The sequence below is a fragment of the Hippocampus zosterae genome, chromosome 6, assembly GCF_025434085.1.
Source record: "Hippocampus zosterae strain Florida chromosome 6, ASM2543408v3, whole genome shotgun sequence".
In the NCBI taxonomy this organism is placed as follows: Eukaryota; Metazoa; Chordata; class Actinopteri; order Syngnathiformes; family Syngnathidae; genus Hippocampus; species Hippocampus zosterae.
In genome coordinates this window covers 24,620,297-24,644,085 of record NC_067456.1, presented here as the reverse complement: position 1 = coordinate 24,644,085, position 23,789 = coordinate 24,620,297, and the positions used below count along the sequence as shown (strand labels likewise).

Here is a 23,789-nt window from a genome sequence, read left to right as displayed (position 1 = left end):
AAAAGTCCAATTTGGCATGGAATTACCTAACGGCCATTGAGATAAATTTATGAGATCACATTTTATACCTAAATTGCCCACATTTTGGGGAAAAAATTGCCCCAACCATGCTTGAGAGGCCCTTATTTTTGCTTCTGTTGTCGCAGTAATGTCAAATTTGGTGTCAGCATGTACGTTTTGGGGGTCAAGGAAAATAATAGAATGTCTTTCATGTTAAAACAAACATTTCCTTTTAAATGACAATAGAAGGTAAAATATGCAATTGTTTAAAGAAATACAGGCCAAACACACAGTCCATTCATGACTACAATAAAATTCGGATTACGAGCCGCTACTTTTTTTTCCACACTTTCAACACTGCGGCGTGTAATACGAAGCGGCTTTTTAATTTTTGTTTTCCATCGCGGGAAAAACGTGGACCAATAAAATGAATGAGTCTTTCACTGAGGTCCAATGAGATTGTATGACCAATCACAACTTCCGCTCTTTTTGCCGTAGTGGGGGAAAAATGTGTTACGCGGCAACAGTCGACCAATAAAATGAATGAGTCGTACACAGGGGTCCAATGAAATTGTGTGATTACCGATAATCACAACTTCCTTATTTCAGTCTTTCTTCTGACCCTGATCAGCATGGCGAATACCAGGCGAAAAGCATATGATGCATATTTTAAACTAAAAGCGATCACTCTGGCAGTTAAAGAAGGAAATCAAGCTGCTGCCCGTAATGTTGGCATAGACGAGTCGATGGTGCGAAGGTGGAGGCTCCGGCAAGAAGAACTGAGCCAGTGTAAAAAGACAACCAAAGGTTTTAAAGGTGGGCCGTCGTGGTGTTATAGATTCATGAAATGGAAAAGCCTGTCTATTAGGGCATGCACAAAGTTGTGTCAGCAGCTCCCTCCCAGTTACGAGGACAAACTTGCTTCGTTTCGCACATTCACACTAACAAAGATAGCAGAGAATTCAATCAGCCCAAATGAAATAATAAATATGGACGAAGACCCTCTGACATTTGATTTGCCTCTCATTCGGACTGTAAATAAAAAAAGGTGACTCCCCGTCATACTGAAAACAAGCGGCCACGAGAGAACACATTTTACCTGTGTTTTGGGCCGCGCAGCATCGGGCCAAAATCTGCCAACGATGATCATTTTTAAGCGGCTGACTATAGAAATAATTTCATACATCTTTTCCCATTTATATGATTTGCATTATTCGATTTAAAGCCTAGTGGGCTGCAGTATTTCTCCTCGTAGTTACGCAAATGCGCATCAAGATCTCTCTTTGTCTGGCCTCTGATTGTGTTTCAGCGTAATTTCGTTGTGCAAATGCATTTATCATGTTCATAAAAATATGGAGATTATTTTAACCTTAAGTCATTTTGCGTTTTTTTTTTCCTGCGGGGGTTCAACGGGGGACCACGTCAGTGGCCTCACCCGGAGGCGCTCCACGGCGGCAGGGACGCAGAAGCGAACCCCCGCCTACTCATTGGCCAGCGGTTTATAGTACGGTGCGGCGCATATAATTACAAAATTGATTTTTCTTCATAAATCTGAGCATACGGCTCTTAATCAGGTGCGGTCTATAGCCCAGAATTTACGGTATATTAATTCAATAATTAACAACATGGTGTTCATGGATGCAGAGTAACTGAGTGGTGAAATAACTAACTGGTACATGGGTAATTTTCAAATCATTCAATCATGCCGCCTTGACAAAGTGGCTGCTGAATGTAGAAATTATTTTTTTGGCTAAATCTAGCTGTTGTGGTTTTTAATCAAGTCTGTTTTGTAGTCCGGAAATTAAGGTAATGTAAAATAAAATAAATAAATACCGGTACATACACTAAAAAAATTAGACGTCAATGGCTCCTCAGTTTTGTTTGGAGTTTGGTACAAGGGTGTAGGTATGAACACGTTTGTGGGTCGGGGCGGCTCTCTTTCATCCTCCCATAGTGCGGTGTTACCAAACACACTTGAAATTGCCATTAATCAAGTTTCTTTCAAGATATGTTATTTCCAAATGTCCCTCTCTTGTGTTAACGCCTGTTCCGATTTTATCTTGTTTTACAAAGAATCAATTTATCTTTTTTTAAAATATAAAATAGGAATAAGATATATACTACATCCTTCATAAATTTAGTGATGCCAAGCATCCTTTTATTTCACAGTTAAAGTACTGAATAATTATGATGAATCATCTGCTCCCAGTGTTATTAGTAATTCCTTTACCATAAACCGTCATTGTTCGTGCAGCTTTATAGCAACCAAGCAAGTTGCAGAATTTACGTGTTGCCCTTCAAACTCTGCAAAAACAAGTGCATAAATGATCAGAATTAATTACCGGTAATCAAGTATTAATTAAACCAAATGGTCTGCTTTGGCATAATCTTAATAAAATTACTTGCTCTCCTCTTCCTTCTTGCCTGAACAGTCAGAGGACATAAACTTAGTGGAGGTGAGCCACTACAGTTACCTCTTCTCTTGAAAATCAGCTCCTGTGTTTATGCCTTTGTGACAATGTTCAGGGAATGAAACAAAATACTTTTTTTTTTCTTCTGAACAACCACTCACATTCAAGGGTACGATCAATCAATAAAATGATCTTCTTGCTGTGTACATACATCTACTGATGCCTAGTCTGGACACATCATCAGTGATGTTCCTGGATTCACTGGACGTTTCGGGTCTTTCACCTATCGGACGCCCTCCTCCAGGTGACCCAGCCGGGGTTGATCAAGTCCCGGCTTGTGTCCAGACAGCTAGCTAGCTACCATGACTCCATGGATCTCCTCTTTTGAGCCACAGCCATCTTGAGGCTCTTTCTGCCGCTTCAGTGGTATTGCGGATGGCTCTCCTTTTCCTCTCTCCATCGATGCCTAAACTACAGTAGGCTCTGGCCAAGGAACGGGCTGCAAATCCTCTGCAACCAACCTCCACAGGGAAACACCTTGCTCTCCAACCAGCCAGCTGGCAGTCGCTGACCAGTCCTGCGTACTTGGAGAGGTTCCTCTCAAAGGCTTCTTCCAAGCGATCTTCCCACGGCACTGTCAGCTCCAGCAGCACTGCTTGTTTGGTGGACTCCGATACGAGGACAATGTCAGGTCGTAGGGTGGTAACTGCAATATGGCTGGGGAACTTCAGCTTTTTTTCAAGATCCACCAACAACTGCCAGTCTCTTGCAGATGTCAGGATGCCTGCAGATGATGTTCTGCTGGCCGCGGTAGGCTTGTCCCCAGCTCTGACAAAGGCGATGGTTTTATTGAACGGGCGGAACTGTTTAGCCCATGCCAGCCCCTTCTCCCATCTTGTCCAAGCACCCTGTTGTTTCATTCCCACAGCCTTGCAGGTTCTTGTGTCCTCCACTGCTGCTCTCACCTCGTCCTGGACAAGACGTCGCCCCTCCTTCCCCTTGGTGTTCAGCTGGGGAGATGGAAAGGATCCTAGCCCAGCTCGACCTCGTGTGACCACTCCAGTCAAGCACCTGTGCCGGAGCCTTGCATCTGCCTCTTCAACCGCTTCCTCTGCCCTCCATTTCCTGCCAGTCCTCACTTGGATCCCAGCCTTGGCCACCTTCGGATCTCTTGAGTCCCTGTATTGAACCACTTCTCTGGCTCTGGTGACCTTAAATTCCTCCTCCAAGGATTTGAAGGGCAGTTGAAATGATCTCTTTCAAAGAATACAATCATTCAATCATTCAGGACCAACCCTGAAGTAGTTTTACACAAATTTTGGTCATCTCCTATAGAACTGTCATTAATTTTGTCATCACAAGAATGTGTATAGAATAGTAATACCGGTACTTTGCAATAATGTTTACAGTATAGTAAAAACTTTGTCAGTGTCGATTGACACTGACATTCTGTTCCCCACATAAATTAATTTCAATTCTTCTTTGAAGATGCAATAAACATGTTCAAACAGCAAATTTATTCAAGTACGGTATTTATGGTTAGTCTGGTTCCTGTTAATCTTGTGACTTGCATCTCTGCTCTCGGTCCATCGTTTAGGCAATTTTATTTAGTTACTGATGCTTTTAATCTTGAAAGCGTGTGACTGCATTTTACCATAGAGCAGGGTAGGGCAATGAATTTTACTCAAGACTGTGAGAAACTGGACAGCTGTCAAGGGGCACACAATGTGAACCTCACTTGTCTTCAATATGAATTAATTTGCTTTATCTAATGCAGTGACTTGCTTCATGTCACTCAGCCATGTCTTCCAAGTCTTGCTTTGTAATTAATCATCTTTTTAAACTGCATCTACTTTTACACGTGTGACGGGTGTCCCAGGTGCTGACAATTCAACTAATTTTGATCATAACTGCCTCCAACCTGAGCTTCAATGTCAGTCCTCCACCCCCGCAAGAAACGGCAGAACTTCACTGTCTGAAACATTATCATGCAATAAAAATAAACTTCCGCTGCCTCGGAATATGTTCACAAAAGCCAAGCCATACCTGATTTTGGTTTTAACTTGAATTTGGCATTTTGGCGTGGCCTTTTCTCACATGGTCCCTTGGGAAAATAAATTGTCAATCTCTGGTGCAGAGGTTTTTAAAAATATATTTTTTGCTTTACAAAATAATACTCAGAATACATCTGAAATATAGAATTCAGTCTGTGTCCATGTTTTTTAACATGTTTTTAGGGATTGGGGAATAAATTGTCCTTTGCCAATTACTGTATTTTTCACACTATAAGGCGCTTCGGAGTATAAGGTGCACCTTCTATGAATGGCCTATTTTAAAACATTTTTTATATATAGGGCACACTGCATTATAAGGTGAGAATACAGCCTACAATAGTGGCTGAGGTTGCGTTATGCATCCACAAGATGCAGGTATGCTAAAGGAATACATTACAGCTTTATTTATATAGCGCTTTCACAACCGCACTGTAACAAAGTGTTTTACAGAACATTTTAAATCCTACATCTAACAAATCAGAATATGGATTCGTATATAAGGCACATTGGATTATCAGGCACACTGTCAGCTTTTGAGAAAATGTCGTGCTTTTAGGTACGCCTTATCGTGCGGAAAATCTGGTAATTTTTCTCTCTTGCCTCCAATGTGTTGTTCTATCAACTGTTTGCCAACATTGCCTTCCTGTGTTTTTAATTCCCACATCATTTGTGCTTTTACAAGTGGTTCACTCTGGTTCTTGTGACATGGAGTTTCATTTTGCATAGAGTTGCCTACCCCACATACTGTCCCTGTATCTACCTGATTGCCCACCAGATTCAGCTGAGGGAAGAACTGGCATCAACTGCAGCTCATCTTTCTCAAGTGCAACTCGAAGCTTTGAGTCATCAGCAGAAGGTTTTGGAACTACAGACTAAGCTGACCACAAGTCTGCTTGACTGTGAAAGCCACACTAAACACATCAGTGATCTGGAATCACAGCGGGAAGGTTAGTGTTCGTACTTATAAAAAGAAAAAGCTGCTTAAATTTGGATATTCTCTGTACAGTGCTGTAATGTTACACTGTATCTCACTGTTCAGATGTGACATTATTTTAATTGCTGATGCAGAAATTGTCATCTCAATTATATACCAGCCCATGGGAAATAAAAACCTGAAACGTCTAAACCGTACTGTGGAAAAATGAGTTAACTATATCAGCCAGGCATGTTGAGATTGTTTGAAACTATTTAAAAACTAACCAACTCCATGCTTAAAAATAAACAAATAAATAAATATATAATAAAAATAATAAATATTTGCAGCCATACAGGGATGTGTCGCATTGTTTTGAATCAATAACGTGCGCGCAGTTTTTGATGTCGTAGAACGGAAAATGGTCTATTGCAGTTATTCTCAACCAGTGTGCCGTGGCACATTATTGTGCCTTGAGAGAATATCAGGTGTGCTGTGGGAAATTATCCCAAATCAGTTATCAGGTATTTGGATGAAATTTTATTTAACAATTTTGTTGTTGTTGTTAATTTATCTATGCCAACCACGTATTGTAAAAAGAAGAACAATCAAATGCTCTTCCACTGGACGGCAGAAGGTACATCATTAAACTGTAGCCTTTTTTTGGGAATCATTTTGCTCATTGGTGTGCCGATAGATTTTTTTTTTCCAATGTGAAATATGTGCCTTGGCTCACAAAGGTTGGGAAACCCTGGTTTATTGTAAAGAGTGTAACGAATAAATGACATAATCACTGAAAATTGCCGTATGTGTTTGTGTCAGAGTTGAAGCAAGTATCAGAAAGAACCCAGGCTCAGTACAGCACAGAGATAGGAAGGTGCAAGGAGATGGCGCTAAAGCTCAAAAACATGGAGGAGGAACTTAATGACCTGAAGACAAATCAAGATGGTAAAAAACAAGTGAGTGCCCATCCTAATAATGTCTTTTGTCGCTGAGCAGTTCAGTGCTGTGCTGTTGGTGGTAATTTTATATAAACCTGATGGGAATGATAGCGTAACTTGTTCGACAATATTTTGCGAATAGCAATGATGAGATATACTTTATTTGTGTCACACTGGGGAAATTTACAATGTTATGTATATATGAAATGTACAATGATAATGCTTCTGCCTCTGACAGTCATCCAACAATGACATCATTTTCAAAATGACAAGAAGAGGATAGGCTTAAATAAAACATCTTTTTAAATAAACCTTCAAAGTACAAACTGAGAATTTCAGAAAAAGAGTGCCTTTTATAGGTCGATTAAATTGGAATCTTTACTTTTCGACAACTCCTCATGTCATTTTGAGTGTAACCAATGACCATCGGTTTTAAGTTTCATTCTTAGTGATGCTTTGCCAGACATGTAGTTGCAAGAACAGGGTCCATTAGATTTTAGTCTTGGAGCCTTCAGTTGTGGTCTTAATTATCCAATCAACAAGCGGAAGAAGAAATGTAGGTTCAACCCCGTCATACATACGTTAAAGGAAAAACCCAGTGAGCGTTACACCATTATCATATCACTGTGATTCGATTTGTAGTATGAATTCTGCACGAGAGTGATTTATTTGCTGAGAAGGACAAAAGGGCATAGGATAAAAGCTCAGTTTGAGAAGGTATGATGCATTGAGTTTCTTGTTGAAAGTAGCCTTTTTTTTGCAATCTGAATTGTCAGAACTGTAATTTTCTTTAGTGCTCCAAAGAACAAACTAGTTACATTAATTTAATTCGAAAGAAACAAAAAAATCATCCGCCTTATCAAAATGATTTTTTTTCCTCAACATTTTGATTGGGCCATTGCCCGTTCAAGCTGCATTGTGACCTATGGGCTCACAACTTCAAAAGCAAAAATAATTTTCCAATTCAAATCCATTTTCATTACACCGCTTTTGACAAGATTTGTGTGACACAGCTAACATGGTGGCAGAGCCTGTTTGAGACAGTTGTCATTTTTCTGACAGCACGCGATATTACCTGTTAATCCTAAAAATGTTCTTCAATTAATTCTGAAAGTCATCTTGTTGTTTTTTCAAAGCTCTTATTCAAATACTCCTGGACCAATATGTCATCAAAAGATGCATGTTGAGACAAAAAGCAAACAATGTTAAAACACATTTTATTCTAACCCTGAATGCTTATTTTAAGTCACTTTAAAGTCTAGTTTAACTTTTAGGTTTGATTGAATTCAATTTTGATTTTCAGGCATCTGAGCTGAAAGCAGAGCTCGACGAAAGGTGGAAGATGAAGTACGAGCAGGATTTAGCCTTAGCTAAAGAAAAATATGCCAAAGAGATGACCGATCTTAAAGAGGAGAGAGATTATCTGCTGGAGTTGAAAGTGCAACAGGAACAGGCAAGTTGAATGCAACTTCATTAAGGCCTGAATTTTCTCATTTTCACAGTTACCGGTATTTGTTCAAAGAGCAACATGCCGTATTTCTATTCTATTCATAGTTAGTCGAAGTAGTATTTTTGAGATATCAACAAAGCATGCCCATAACTGAAGAGTAAGAGCCTCGCGTCATTTTTTTCTTTGTAAATTCTGGCGCCAGAATCACTTGAAATTTAATTTAACTCCCTCTTCCTTTCAGTCCTTTACTCGTGCATTTTGTTTTTCTATATTAACTACAAATACTAGGGGTCACACAGTGCCACTGTTAAGGAATTGCTAGAGAGAAGAGTGGCTGAACTTGAGATGAAACTGACCGAACAAGAAAGTTCATCAGATACAGCAGCGGAGGTAAATAGTCTTTCATTTTTTTAAACTATACGCACACCGTGGCATGCGGTGGAACCTCAAAAATTGAATGCCCCCCTTGAGGTTGTACTTTGTAAATTGGAATATGAACCAGCAGCTGAAATTAATCTTTGACACTAAGCAGCACATTTTGCCTTGATGTTCTTGAGATTTCTTAACACCCAGGACAGGTTCAAGACACACTGAGATAGATTAGACAAAAAAGCCCCATGCTTAAATGTTTATTGTCAAGCGAAAAAGCTGGGAGAAAGCCCTTTCGATTGTGGAGAGGTGTTTGAATGTACCCGAGTTTAGACTTGGGCTTTGACTGAGGTATTATATTTGCACAATTCTGGTTATTTGCGATATGCATGACTCTGGGTGCCACTTGCATTAATAACTCACTCGAGGTACAATGGTATTGATTGATTTCACAACCTGTACAGATTTAGTGCCCTGGCACATCTTTTTAGTTTGTTTGTTTCTTTGTTTGTTTTTAATCATCCCATTACATTGATTAATCGCCACGTGTAGTGTGGTTTCTTGTTTATTTGTCTGTTCAGTATCGAATTTTTTATGGTGATTTTTTTTTTAAACCGTTAAATTATTTCTATGTCCTTTATTTACCACGGAGAAAAAAAAATTCTAAAGAATTTGACATAAGAACAGTTTGTGTTCAACCTTAGAGGTTCAACTGCAGATACAGAATGCCCAGATTGTTACTTTGGATTTATAATCTTACTAACAAACATGTTTCATTCTATATTGAAACATGTTTATTAGTAAAAATAGAAGAGCGCATTTACTTTAAGACCACTTTGTTTTGCTTTTCAACATGTTTTTTCCTCCTTTTTTTTTTGTCATACAATCCATCTTAAATATTGAACTGTGATGTTCCTATCAAACAATTACTGATTAGAAGTTCAGCTGGGAGAGAGCAGATAACTTTTAGTCCCCAAATGTCAAAAGCATCTTGGATAGAAGACTGTTTGTTAATTGTCATGAGAAAGAAAAATACATCCATACATAAGTTGCTTCATATTTAAGTTTATTTTATCTATTGACGAAGCAAGATAAATTTTATTTATTTACGAACTAGTGTGTTGCATTTCATTCATTCTTCAAGGGTCGACTTTTTCTTTTTTTTTGTTGTCTTTGTTCATAGTTAACGGCCTTGTTTACTTTTGACATTATCTGACTGAAAATGCAAGACCTCTTGTCATCCTTTAGGTGAAGCGTGTGATGAATGGTGTGTTTCATTCTCTACGAAGGGAGTTTGACCTCAATGAATCTTACAGTGGCCAGACTGTGCTTGGTGTGCTGGTAAATACCATTAAGGTAAGTGGAACGCAAATATTTTGGACGTTTACTTGAAATAAACAAATGCCGTTTCATTGAAAGACAAACATTTTTTATTTTATTTTATTTTTTTAAGGAGAGCTGCAGGATGATGTAAAACGTACGGTGTGCAAATGTGTGAGGTCGTTATCTTCCAGATTTACAGATGACTTTCAAACGCATGTTAACTATTCTGCACACACAAAAAAAAAGTCAAATTAGTCATAGCGACATGGAACTTTTATCATGTACTGGTTGTGTAATTCAATGTGTAAAACAGGGTTCCGGCAGGGTCTTAAAAAGTCTTAAAATCGTGGAATTTAAGAAATCAGAAATCACACCTGAAAGGGTCTTGAATGTTGGGTCTTGATTTATATCCTGTATGTAACTTCACTGTCCCCCAATTCTCTTCAAAGTATCATTTGTCATTTTGATAAAATAACGTTCCATGTTATGCTTAAATAAATAGGATGGAGGAAGGAATCACTGAGAACACAATGCAGCCCTGGGTCACAACCTGTGGTCAAAATACAATGGAATTTAACTGAAAATCACATGCCACAACTCCACTACACAGACGCAAATGTTATTTATGTATTTATTTATTTTTATTACACTTTACCAACTTTTCAGACCCAAGTAAGGATTAAATTTTTTCAAAGAAGTGTCAAAACGAGCGACTTTCAGCTACACAGTGTTGTAACGCTGTATATTGAGTTTGAGGTTTTTCTTCCTCAGTCTGTCCCCTTTGTTGAGTGACAGAGGGCTGTAGTGGGCGTTCCGTCGCATTTGGCTGTGCACTTTAATCTGAAATATATGTCTGGTTTTCGTAGAGCCAGAATGACCATGATGACGTTGATAAGATAAGATAAGATATCCTTTATTCGTCCCACACTGGGGAAATTTACAGCCTCCAGCAACAAGAATGTATGTAGAAAGAAGAAAGAGAAAAAAACAAACATCTTTCAATTAAATGCAATATGAACACAAAATGGATAAATCGCAGTACTATTTACAATTTTCCTTCACATCATTTAATTATTATTATTATTATGATTGTTATTTTTTATTCATCAGGCTGACAGCAGTCGGTAGGAACGAGCGTCGGTATCTCTCCTTCTTGCAGCGCGGGTGTAACAGTCTCTGGCTGAAGGAGCTACCAAGTGCTGTCAGGGCGGGCTGGAGGGGGTGGGAGGGACTGGCCATCATAGCTTTTAGCTTAGTTAGCATCCTTCTGTTGCCCACCTCCTCCAGAGTGTCAAGGGAGCAACCCAGGACAGAACTGGCCTTCCTGACCAGTCGCTCCAGTCTCTTTCTGTCCCGGGCTGAGATGCTGCCTGACCAGCAGACAATGCCATAATGGATGGCCGAGGCCACCACCGAGTTATAGAACGTCTTGAGGAGTGACCCCTGAACCCTAAAAGACCTCTGTCCTTTCCTAATCAGGGTGTCCGTGTTTGTAGACCAGTCCAGTTTGTCGTTCAGAAGAACACCAAGGTACTTGTAGGAGGTCACCCTCTCTATGTCCATACCCTGGATGTTCATCGGTGCTGGTGAGGACTTTTTCCTGCAGAAATCCACAACCAACTCCTTAGTTTTCCTAGTACGGCTAGTACGTACGGATGTGCGGCTTCCTGATAGCCACGGGTAACAGGTGGCCGTACAATGGCACTTTTCAACCAGTGTTTCATACTTGTTCAACTGTCTGGCGGTAGAAACCAAAAATATGTGAATGAGAAAAACTTTAGGAATTAAGCTCTATTAAAATGCGGTGTATGTACACGGAGAGCAGAGCCCTGACTTTTCACACAATTTTTAGCTTGTGTCATGCCCCTGGCCTTGTTAACCTGGCCGTCAAGGTTGCATGGGTGCTAGCATGGGGTTTGTCCTCTCTCCAGCCCATCAGCAGCTCATTAGTCAATCAAAGTATTTTCTATGTCAAATAAAGTTTATCTTATCCAAGAGAGAGCAATTCATGCTGGTACATTTGCGAATGAGTCGTTCTTTTGAGCGGCTCTTTTTGGGTGAATCGTGGTAATCAATTCGCAGCTTTTTTTTCTTCTTTTTTTCGTATTCCTTTATTTTAGCCAATTTACCATGGTATTTGGTTACATTAAAGCTATCCAGTTAAATGTAACCAAATATACAGTTCAGCTGCAAAAAATTAAGACTTCTCCAAAGCTATGGGGTGGAATTTATTCCAGGCTTGTTCTGGAGCAGATGAAGAAGTCCCAGGAAGACCTGGAAAATAATTTCAAGGAAAGAGTGGGAACCTTTAGCCATTTGCAGCTGTAAATCTTAGTTTGCACTGTTTGATTTATTTCTGTGAATTTTTATGGCTCATTCATGTATTTCCAGAATGTAACTTTACATCTCCTCAACGACAAAGACTCCCAGAAAACAATTAAAAAGGAAGAGTTGGCAGATCAAGAAGTGGAAACAGACCGAGGTGATTCCAAACAAGCAGAAAAGAAAATATGTAACACATTCCTTGTGAATCAAGAGAGTGCAATCAGCAAACCAATAAAGGAGGCCGTTTGTGAGACAAAGAATAACCATTACCACAGTCGTGAGGACCAGATGTCGGATGGAGCTGAAGCACAGGAGCCTTCATCTATTTTAAAAGAACAGCGCCGCACTGAAGCATTAGAAACGACATCAGGATCTCCAACAAAGCAAGGGCAGGCACGAGATGACATTAGTGAGGCTGCAAACCCAGACGCCGGACCTCATGAAAGTGTCCTAACTGAGGTCGAACGGGAGCAGAATGTTGACTTGAGTGATGTGTCAAAGGTGAGAATGGAGAATACAAAAAAATCAGGAGAAGTCGATCCCGACTCCCAGAAATCTTTTGGACCCCCAGCCAAGCCGCCGCCACCACCAGATGAAGTTCAGCTCAGTGGTGTTAAAGATAAAAGGTGGTTGCTCACTTCTAGTTTTGTCTCTTTGACCTTGTCGATGGATGTTGTATACTTCTCTCTGAGTCAGAGACAGCATCACATCACCTTAATTTTAATCATTGCTTTGGCCTTCAGTTGGTTTTAGAATTGATTTTAAGATTTCTCTGCAAACTTTTAAAGCATATATTATTCTGGCTCTCGGCCAAAGTCAATGAACTATGAACTATTTAAGAGCCAGCTTTGCAGCTTCAGATCCTCGGGTGCAGGCTTCTGGTTGTTCCAAAGTTGTGGTTTAAGGCTACAGGCGATACTGCATTCTCCATCAGAGCAACTCAACTTTTGAAAGACCTGCCCGAGGAGTCAAGAAATAGTGTGCCAAATCAGCCACAGTTTTGAAAATCACTTCTTAAAACTCACTTCATGGAATGTGATTGGGATGTGGTCTCTCTCACTCTCACTCTCACTCTCACTCTCTCTCCCTTTCTTTCTTTCTCTCTTTCTTTCTCTCTCCTTGTGATTATTTTGTTTAATATATACTTTCTGGTTCTGTGAAAGCATTTTGGAAACATGTTTTTAAAGGTACTATGTAAAGTTATTTATGATTGTGATTACGATATGTTATTCTTGCTCCATGTTTCTGTTGTCTCAGTCTGACTGGGGAATCACAGATGGAAAATGGAAAGACGATTTTCAAGAGCAGAGCCAGTCACCAATCCACTTTGGAAGAAGAGGAGGATGAAGTGGTGAGCATGAGCTACAGAATTCACTCATTAATTTAGGGGTTTTCTTCTATAATGCAGTTGTACCGTAACTATTTTTTGTTATCATGAATTACAGATGTCAAGCTGAATCCAACATAGATTGATACAGTGTGAAACTGTTTTGCACTCTATATTGATTTTAACAGTGGTTGTTTTTGCATTTTTGGTTGCTTAATGATTGTAATTGTTTTGTTTTTCAGAGCTTGAAGGGACATCCGCCACCAGCTCCACTGTTAGGTGATAACAATGATGATGATAATGATGCTGACTGGCTGAGTTAAAATGCAGTAAAAACTAAAATTAAGCAGATCAGAGCCTGACTCTGCTAATTATGTTAATCTGATTTATAATAATATTGACTGTGGCAGACCCAGCACACTGGAAAGTTGACCAAAATATTAAGATCTGTTTTTTGCTTATAAAACAAACAAACAAAAACAAAATTCTGAACAACTTGATTTATTTTGTGGAATCTGTTTAAGATACTGTGGAAATACAAAGTGCATATGCATCCCAGTTCAAAAGCTGTTCAAATGTTTTTGTGATCCAAAAAAAAAAAAAAACCTGAGAGGAGATTTTCAAAATTGATTCCCTCATTCATGTGACATAACGTGTACCTCTCAAAGAGGGTGAGAAAAAAACAACAACAAATAATCCGGTTGCATAAGCATGCAAATCCTCTTATGGCCATGATGTGGTTATGTTCTAAACGGGACATTCATTCACGTTCAAGCAATTCAATGGATTGCACGTTCAAGCACGTTCAATGGAAGTCCTTAGACTTGTACCACCATTTAAAGTGCCTTCGATTCACCCCAAACATAGTTCAACCATTCTAGTAGGCTTTTCCTGACATATTTTGCTGCCTAGCAGAAGTTGGGCAGCAGAATTCAACTAATTCCTACTCTGAATTGTTCATTATTCCTTCCACCTTGTCTCAGATTCCAATTCCAGCGGAAGACAAACAGCCCCAAAACATACTGCTCCCACCACCATGCTTCACTGAAGCAATGTTTTTTATTTTTATTTTTTTCTTGGTAACGATCAGAGTTATGTTTGCGGCAAAAGCTTTTGGAATAATTGCCAAAGATCTAAATCTTGGTTTCATTGAACATGACACATTTTCCCCCACGTGTCTGGGAGAATTGTTACGGCTATTGACACCAATGTGGAACATTGTAGCCATAATTCCAAACGGTGTGTATGGTGGCACCAACAACTCTGCGCATCACCAAGAGAACGCCATATCTGCAGTGAGGCATGGTGGTGGCAGCAGGGCCGAGGACAGTCAAATTTATTTGCAGTGAATCAGAGGCACTTTCAATGGGAGCAGGCGTCCGCTACTTCCCAATTAACCTGGGTTTGATTGTGAATGGTTAATTCTGAACACTGCCACATCCCAAGAGGGTGTGCACAATTGTTCAACCATTTATTTTCACTTCCTGTCTGAAAAGTTCAGTATGCAGTCATGAAAAAAAATGTTGAGTTGTATGGGCTATAGCTTACCTTTAATGGTGGAAGAGGTTTTGAAAGGATGCATCTAAATCTCCTTTTTTAAAGCGCAAAAACCTGGCATTTGAACAGTTGGATGTAGAATGTTTATATCTACTTTTACTACAGCACAATAGGTTTTGGAGTCAGTAGTTTTCCTGTTGTCTTACATTTAAAAAAAATAGCATTGGTCATTTTTAACATTTACCATGAGAAAACGTTAAGAGTATACTTTTACACAATTTTGCTAACATGGATGGATGAATTCAACCTACTAAATAAAGATCTCAAATGTTTGTTCAGTTTTAAATGTTGGATAAATTTACACATGGTTTACACAGGTTGCTTGTTTTGTAAACCTATCTTTGAGGTGTTCTTCTTCGCTGTATTATTTAACGATGTGTATTGTTTATTTGGTGGTATTTTTAACAAGCATTGAATAGTCTTTAAACATGTCAACTCAGTTTGTCAATGTCAAATAAAACATTTGATTAATTTTAGCAAGATGATTCAAAAAGAAAAATGGAATCATCACATGGACACAAGATTTCGGAGACCTTGCTTTCACAGAAGAAATGTCACTCACAGACCCAAATATTAGTACAGTGCATCTCGAAAATATTTCCACTTTTGTTCATTCTACAGCTTTTTTCCCAAAATGGAAAGGGGTGTCCTCAAAATTCTACACACACTTAATAATGACAACATGAAAAAAATTTCTTTTTTGTGCAAATGTATTCAAAATGAAAAACTAAGCATTCACGTGTAAATACTTTGTTGAGGCATGTTTGTCATTAATTTTCCTCCTGCACCCACATCCTGGGAAGTTGGCTAGTCATGTGGATCTTAAAATACTGAAGATAGAGCGATATGCAATCCAGCCACAAACATCATGTCACCAAGCTATATAGTATCGACTTGCCTCCCTTTAAGTCGGCATACTGACTGATTGATTGATTGATTACAAGTTTGCAAACACCTGTAGTGTAAATTAGAGGACAGGCCTTGGTGGAACATGTCCCTTATGATCAAATTATTTTCACTCGTTTCTTGCTCCAAGTACAGTGTTTTGTCTGTCATGAGTTTTTTTTTAATAATTCTGCTGAATGTTTGATTGTCCATGGCTATTATTGTTACTTTTGTCAAATTCAACACATTTCCGTGACCACTGCGGGGTTTATATTTCATTAACACAGGGGCACCAACAATTTAGTTCATGTATAAGTGTACAAATCACTGAAGTTTTATGAGTGTGAGGGCTTATATAATGGCATGATTTTTACACACAGTAAAATAAAAGAATATAAGTTGCTCAAGATATTTGGGGTGGACCCCCCAAACCCCCAACAAAAAAGGCCACACCACTTATGTAATGAATCGAGCAGGCATGACTTTAGAATATGAGAAGAAGCCATATAACTCTGGTGAAAATCCACATAAACACACGGGAGAAACTTGTGGTGCGCGATAATGCATATTTTGGTATTGATCCGATATCAAGTAATACAGGGCCATTATCGCCGATAGTTTCAATATTTAAGGTTGAGACATCATCAAATTGCTAAATATCAGTTATTTTCATGACAAGTACGGTAAGTGTTTTGGTGATGTTTCCTTTTTTATGATTTAACAGTTAAAAGCCAGGATATAATTTGTACGTTAATTGATAAAATGGGCAATACTGTACTACTTTTTCAATATACATTGTTAGTGTATAAATTGTTTTTCATTTTAAAAAAAACACTGAAAAAAGTATTTTTTTCCCATGTTCTCTTCAAAAACAACTACCGGTATATAAAAAAAATGTCCCTCCATTCTACTTCTTTTTCTCTCTCTATATATATTTTTTTTAAATAAATTGTTCAAGATTATCATTGCTCGTTGTTCAGGACCACATTACACCGCTAAGTTGTGGGTTAACTACGGAGAGTTGGGTTTATGTAGTCCTATTAAAATGGGCTACAATGATACCTGCTTTGTGTTCCTAAGGTGGCACAGTGACAGTCAATTACTTGTGTCGAAAAGAGTGCCAACATTTTATGCACTACTAGCTGGTTCGCCGCCCTCCGGGCGGCTCATCAGCTAGTTCCTGCGGAAGGCTGGTAAGGTGGTGGTTCGCCGCCCTCCGGGCGGCTCGTCAGCTAGTTCCTGCGGAAGGCTGGTAAGGTGGGCCTTCGGCCCACAAAAGTGTTGTTGCTTGGTTCAACTTTTTGTTCAGCTTCATTGCTTATCGCGAAAATAAAGAGATGTTTAGCTCTACTAAATAACTAACAATTTCATTGCAATGCTTGTGGGTAGACAACATTTTTTCGCTAAGATGCCCGCGCGATCGTAGTGAGCCACTGCCTGAGCGGCGCAGTGGCGGCGCAGTGGCGGCGCGCAGCGGCGCGGTGAAGTAGGTACGTTTTGAAAAGGGACAGACGGAAGGACAGACCGCGTGCGGGACGACGCGCAATATATATATAGATGAAGAAAACTGATTTTTAGCTTTTTTTATTGACAAGACAGGTCAGAGAACCATATAATAGAGTGAATGTTCAAACTACGGCCTGTGAGCCATTTGTGACCTGTCTTCCACTTTTTAGCGGCCCGTGGTAAATATTAAAAATACATTATAACAATCTGCATGTGCTATTTGAAATAAAATAAACTGTGGGATGGGCAGCATCAGAAGTGTACCTGTGAAGGGAGGTCAATAATCCGTATCACCACTACTTGTACTGATAAAGTTACCGGTACAAATTATGCAAATACAGAAATAAATTTAAAGAAGAAATAGACGTATTTAAGGAGGTAACATGTGGGCACCTCTGAGATCTTGGAAGGCCCAGGTCAGCTCACTGAAGATTGTCGAATTCCCACTAAGACAGTGGTTCTCAACCTTACCGGTATTAGAGGTACCGAACCCAACCAGTTCATATGCTTGTTCACCGAACCCTTCGTTAGTGTAAAATAAAAATAGGATTTATTACAAAGTCAAGACATTACAACACATTTATTAACAACTGAAAAAAGTAAATAAAATTACCGTATTTTCACGACCATTCAGCGCACCGTATTGTTAGGCACAGTCTCAGTAACGGGTGCTATTTCTGTATTTGACACATACACAAAACGCACTGTATTATTGGGCGCAGCCAGGCATGGTAAAACATATGCCAGTTTAAACATACGGCATGCATGCAGGCACGCTACAGAAGTGCTCTCAGTCAGGCTTTGGAACTCGGCACATACACTAGACGCTCTGCATTATAAGGCGTCCTGTCCATTTTGGAGAAAATTTGAGACTTTTAATGGTGCCTTATAGTCGTGAAAATACGGTACATGGCATAAGTATAGGTTTTTAAATTATATGATGTACTATCCCGACAGTCACACAGTGACTACTGAGTGAATTACATTTTCCCCCCAGCACTGATTGGACAAGCCAGCCATGACTAAGCAGATGTGTCATAACTAATTGACATGTTGAGTCAGGTGTGTCTTAACCTCCATGGCAGAAGCTCAGTCGAACCCCTGAGACAGATTCACCCAACCCCTAGGGTTCGATCGAACCCAGGTTAAGAACCACTTCTCTAAGGTTAGACTGCATTGCTGCAATACTTTGTATTTAAGAAACCAATTCTTTTTTCAGTACTATATCTTTCAGCGGATCCAATAAAAAAAAACATTTCCCCATTCAGTGCACTTTGTTTTTTCTAGGGGAAAAATGTCAAAAGTATAATAAAGTGTAAGCAATATTCAAGGCTTTAAGCTAAACAAAAAATAAAGCAACAGGTACCCACATGTGGGTTTTTAAAAAAATGTTTTGGTTTTGTTTTGTTTTTCAATGAGTGACGGAACAAGCTGCTCCTTATTTTTTATTAGGAAGGCGGTGGGACAAATAAAGGATCTCTTATTATATGTGAATATGAGCGCGGATGGTTGTTCGTCTCTGTGTACGCTGCAATTGGCTGGAAACTGATTCAGGGTGTCCCCCGCCTACTGCCCGAAAACAGCTGGGATAGGCTCCAGCACCCCCCTAGTGAGGATCAAGCGGTTCGGAAGATGGATGGATGGATCATTTCTGTGTGGCGCCTTGCTTGCCTTACAATGACGTACACAACACAAGAGGAGAAACTTGTGTATCAATTTGATGGTGCTAGTCTCTAACCGACATTTGTAAAGATTATATTTTGATTGGCGACCTACCACTAGGAGAAACTCACAGAAAGCCCCCCTGTGAATCAAAGGAGTAAACATTTGATCAGATTCATCTTATGTTCCAAGCTTTTTAGAGTATATGTAGTTTTGGTGCCCATTTGTTTGTCAACATACTGTTTTGTGACATTTACTGTTATGTGAATGGATGAGATAGTGGTACATGTATCAACTTTGGACACTTTGTGATTTTGTTTTTTTTTTTTATGAATTTGATGTACGTGAATTAGATTAGCGTGCAGACTTGCCACATGCAATATAAGATAAGATATCCTTTATTATGGATGGATTTAATATGGCGGAGACGCTGATTTATAGTAGCAAAGGATAACACGCTTGATGCGGTGTCTTTGTGTAACATATCTATAGCCTGAGCTTCGGTGCAAAAATGCTGCCTTGGAATAAAGTACGAAATCGGAAACATCCCACTTTGATTGTTCCAGTTCGACTTCAAAGCGTTCTAGGTGAATGTAAAAAAATCAAATATGACTGATTCAGATAAATTGTTGTTTTGGTTCATCACAACACATTTTGACCTTCAGCAAATGTTCTTCATAATTTCATTAATTTATATAAGTTAAGGAATGTTTATTTTCAAAACTATTCATTTCACCAAATAACTGCAGGGAGACAGCAGTCGGTACAAATCACGTTGTGTTACGTGATTTGTTATTTCGAAAAACTAAATGAATGCAATAATAAATAAAGATTAATGTATATTTATAATCTCGTAAATTTAATTTTGCCATTCAAAAACAGAAAACGAACACGTTACATGCACATACTGTATTACTGTACAAACATTTAAACCGAACTATTCACGGCCTGTCGAGATGCGGTCGCCGTTGTCGAGTGACGTTACACTACACTGGAGTTGGGGTTCGCAACGCGGACCTTCCACTTCAAAGAGATGTTCTAGTTCACTTTTCCTAGTCGGAGGTCGGAAAGTTGCCTCCTTCGAATGCAGCGTCAGGAAGTGACGAATGGAAATCGTGCTCCACGTTTGATCCAGTTGAGTTGCCGTACCACATCTCCTGCAACTTGGGTGGGACTGTACAACACGTAACAATTTATTTCCAAACGACGTTGCCGACAGGGAAGCTACTGATCATAAATTCAAATGTTGGTCCGATTTTCAGTCATATTGGCAACGATCTCAATCTAGCTGGACCCCTCAGTGTCTCGACAATGAGTGGAATGAGAACCATCGTGGGCACGACGGGCATGATTGCAATGTTGGGGCTCGGCTACGGGATGTGGGCGCTCATTTCCCCGGGAGAGGAGAGGCGAAAAGAAATGATCAAGGTGACTGCACGATGTCATGTTTGCCATTTGGCGTACCGAGAAAAGTTAGGGGATTTTGTTCGTATTGATATTGTTTCGCGTCTAGCTTCCATGTAGTCTACTGCTGAGAGTAAATGTTGAGACAAGCCAACGCTTACAACAGCCTGTGTATATCTAGCATCTGAAGCCTTAGATGTGTAATTCTTTGCATGTTTTTAGTTTCACATATCACGAGTGTATCGTTGTAGTTGTAAACTGCAGTGCCACCTACCGTTTTGGAATAGATAAGATAAGATAACCTTTATTCGTCCCACAATGGGGAAATTTACAGCCTCCAGCAGCAAGAATGTATGTAGAAAGAAGAAAAAAGAATTGCAGTTTTATCATACATTAGCTGCATGTATGTTTTTACAAATAATCAGAATTCTTTACACCATCAAAACATATTTTCACATTGTTTTGAATAGTTGTATTTTTTTCTTACTAATACCTGACATATTATAACTAACAAATACTGAATGTGACTTTGATCAAGTCTAATATGGATACTGTTTCTTAAAAAGTCAAAGTGGATATCTTGATCAGACACAGACTCCCTGGTTCACACCATGTTTGGTGAATATTTGAGTTTTGGGTTGTAGCCCTCAATTTTTATTAAATCCAAAGTCTTCATTTTAATTTTTTGGACTATTTTTGTATGCGCTCAATCGTGGGAATAGCAGAGTCTTTTATTATGTTTCTGTGTGACTGTTCCAGTGCACGAGGCAATGTTCATAATCACATACAGTACTTGGATTACTTTAGTGAGAAGACCACCACACCAGCATCCTGTCAATGACCTCATAGATATTCTGAATTGGCAAAACAGTTCCCATAGAAATACAGTATTTCAAAATTCTTCCTTGAAGTGTGGAAACAGATCATCAATTGAATACATACTGACCAGGCCCATCTATCAAGTTTCCATATTGCTTGTCCTCATTAGGTTGGTGCGTGAGCTGGAGCCTTGTTTAAGAGCATTTCCAGTAGTCTTGAGCAAAGAATAAAATGTCCAAAAGATGAAAACAATGAAAAGATGTGCTCCACTGTGTGATGCTAATGGGATTTAAGTAGTTTTTTTTAATTTAGAAAGGGGCGGGACTGTAATGATTGAGGTCCACGTGGTAAGCATGTCTGTCTTTCTGTCAAATGGTTCTGGTTCAAACTATAGTTGATCCAAAACTATGTGGCTCATGTGAGAAACTAACATTCCAAGTCCGAGTCCAAGAAAGGTGGAGAGGTCCAGTTAGTTTGGATTGAAATCCAGTAGAGAATAGATGCCCTGGTATTTCTTCTTTCTACCCACAATCTTGCTGTTGTAGACTGTAAATTTCCCCAGTGTGGGACAAATAAATGATATCTTATCTCACTACCTGTAAAAGGCAGTTCATGCTCCAACCCTCCCAATATGACTGCGTTAAACCAACGTAATTGTGAAAAGAAAAAGGCCATCTCCAGCTCTCAAAGACTTTATTTCAGTTATTACTGACAAGGGTAGCACAACCAGTTATTCTGGGCTTATTTCATTGGAAAATCACATACAGTATTTCTCTTAGCGCTAGATGTGTTTGGATTTTTCCCCCTTGAATAAAACATCATTTTATAATTACATGGGTTGTCTCTGTCGGGGAGGAGATCTTGCCCCAAGTGGAGGAGTTCAAGTATCTTGGGGTCTTGTTCACGAGTGGGGGCAGAAGGGAGCGGGAGATCGACAGGCGGATCGGTGCAGCGTCTGCTGTGATGCGGACGTTGTATCGGTCTGTCGTGGTGAAGAAGGAGCTGAGCCAAAGGGCGAAGCTCTCAATTTACCGGTCGATCTACGTTCCAACCCTCATCTATGGTCACGAGCTATGGGTCGTGACCGAAAGAACGAGATACAAGCGGCCGAAATGAGTTTTCTCCGCAGGGTGTCCGGGCTCTCCCTTAGAGATAAGGTGAGAAGCTCGGTCATCCGGGAGGGGCTCCGAGTCGAGCCGCTTCTCCTCCACATCGAGAGGAGCCAGATGAGGTGGCTTGGGCATCTGATTCGGATGCCTCCTGAACGCCTCCCTGGTGAGGTGTTCCGGGCATGTCCCACCAGGAGGAGACCCCGAGAAAGACCCAGGACACGCTGGAGAGACTATGTCACCCAGCTGGCCTGGGAACGCCTCGGGATCCCCCGGGGAGAGCTGGAAGAAGTAGCTAGGGAGAGGGAAGTCTGGGCTTCCCTGCTAAAGCTGTTGCCCCCGCGACCCGGCCCCGGATAAGCGGTAGAAGATGGATGGATGGATGGTCTCTGTATGACTTTAAAATTTTAAATGTGCACAACATTCAGGAAGAGTGCAAATACTTGGTCAACACGAAGAAGAGCAAAGTTGGGAGTGTTACTGATTTGTTGCTTTGCTTTACTGTTGTATTATGTTAGTTGCTCTATGTACAGCACTCTGTGTGCAGCAATGGATGTTTGAAAGTGCTTTATAAATACAGTTGAGTTGAGTGTTGGTCTGAGAGTTGTAATCGTAAATTACTAACATGCAAAAGAAATAACTTCACAGAAGTAAATGCTTTTTTAAGGCTTAAATAATACAGTATAAAGACGATAAATATGAAACAGTTATTGAAACTTATATCATGAATATACATGGCCAGTGTCCGCGTTCTGACATGGCCGCCACAACATGGTTCGTGGAGGCAAAAAAATTACTGTACCGGTACTTTATAAGATAAGATAAGATATCCTTTATTCGTCCCACAATGGGGAAATTTACATTTACAATTTATAGAACCCTGATCTAAATAAAAAAACAAACAAAACAAAAATGCAACCAAAAAACACAACCAAACATGACGTGCTTTTACAGCTTTCTTTTTCCCTGCTAATCACTGATTGTATTTTTGTGCCTACTGACCCCCAGAATCTGCCCGAGTCAAACCCAATGAGAATGGAAGAGACAAGGAAACGAAATGCTCTCGTAATGCAGACACTCAAGGAGGCTGCGGAAACCAATGAAAATCTTGCAAGAGGATTGGGAAGATCTGCAAAATAGACTTGACACATTTTGTGATTTGTAGTCATATTGCTGAACTCTGCAGCCAGAGAAAGTAGACATTGGATTGTTCAACCACTGTTAAGTATGGAGTATTTGACGAATACATTAAAACTATAGGAAAATGTGTGATCAGTAAATATACTACTAAATGCATGTAATACATATACACATATAATATAATACAGTGGTTCAAATTATGCATGTAGAATTTCAGTTAATTGAATTTGTCAGTTTTTGTTTTTTGGGGATCTTTTTGCATGCTATTCTCTTGTCTTTTTAGATCACTGAAATCAATCATCAGCCAGGTTTGATAATTTCATCCTCTTCCACCATCTATTTGTTTTATTGCTAGTTCGGGCTGTGGGGAAGCAGAGGCATGGGAGGCGGGGTACAATGTGGATCAGGGGAGGAGTCATCATTTCAGAATTCGGGAGGACATCCTGCCATTGTCCCCCCCCCCCCCCACCCCCCAATAAAAGAAAAAAAACTAAATATAAATTACCTGTGGCTACACTGAACACAAAATATGTATTGATTCATTTTTGTCTTCGCAACAGTCCAAGTCACATGTCACTTGGCCTACAGCTACCC

The 23,789-nt window shown here is 39.7% G+C and overlaps 2 protein-coding genes across 2 annotated transcripts in view; both read left to right on the top strand.

Moving 5' to 3' along the window:
- fkbp15b (FKBP prolyl isomerase family member 15b) overlaps positions 1–14,942 on the top strand; it is a 37,827-nt gene extending 22,885 nt beyond the window's left edge. The window contains exons 20-28 of the mRNA XM_052068204.1: positions 5,241–5,412; positions 6,201–6,337; positions 7,623–7,772; positions 8,058–8,159; positions 9,387–9,494; positions 11,853–12,412; positions 13,044–13,137; positions 13,356–13,392; positions 14,097–14,942. Of these exons, the coding sequence (XP_051924164.1) occupies positions 5,241–5,412; positions 6,201–6,337; positions 7,623–7,772; positions 8,058–8,159; positions 9,387–9,494; positions 11,853–12,412; positions 13,044–13,137; positions 13,356–13,392; positions 14,097–14,161 (1,425 nt within the window). The 3' untranslated portion in view covers positions 14,162–14,942. The remainder of the gene's footprint in view (positions 1–5,240; positions 5,413–6,200; positions 6,338–7,622; positions 7,773–8,057; positions 8,160–9,386; positions 9,495–11,852; positions 12,413–13,043; positions 13,138–13,355; positions 13,393–14,096) is intronic.
- Positions 14,943–19,718: 4,776 nt separating this feature from the next.
- On the top strand, positions 19,719–23,322 carry LOC127602317 (ubiquinol-cytochrome-c reductase complex assembly factor 3). The gene is made up of 3 exons (XM_052068404.1): positions 19,719–19,891; positions 19,986–20,151; positions 23,064–23,322. Exons 2-3 carry the CDS (start codon positions 20,035–20,037, stop codon positions 23,193–23,195), a joined length of 249 nt encoding a protein of 82 aa, XP_051924364.1. The 5' UTR covers positions 19,719–19,891; positions 19,986–20,034; the 3' UTR covers positions 23,196–23,322.
- The last annotated feature ends 467 nt before the right edge of the window (positions 23,323–23,789 follow it).

Bases quoted from the DNA above. Each gene is read 5' to 3' on its own strand.
- LOC127602317 (XM_052068404.1), top strand. From the start codon at position 20,035: ATGAGTGGAATGAGAACCATCGTGGGCACGACGGGCATGATTGCAATG. The intron at 20,152-23,063 runs GTGACTGCACGA...ACTGACCCCCAG, and splicing joins GGCGAAAAGAAATGATCAAG to AATCTGCCCGAGTCAAACCC.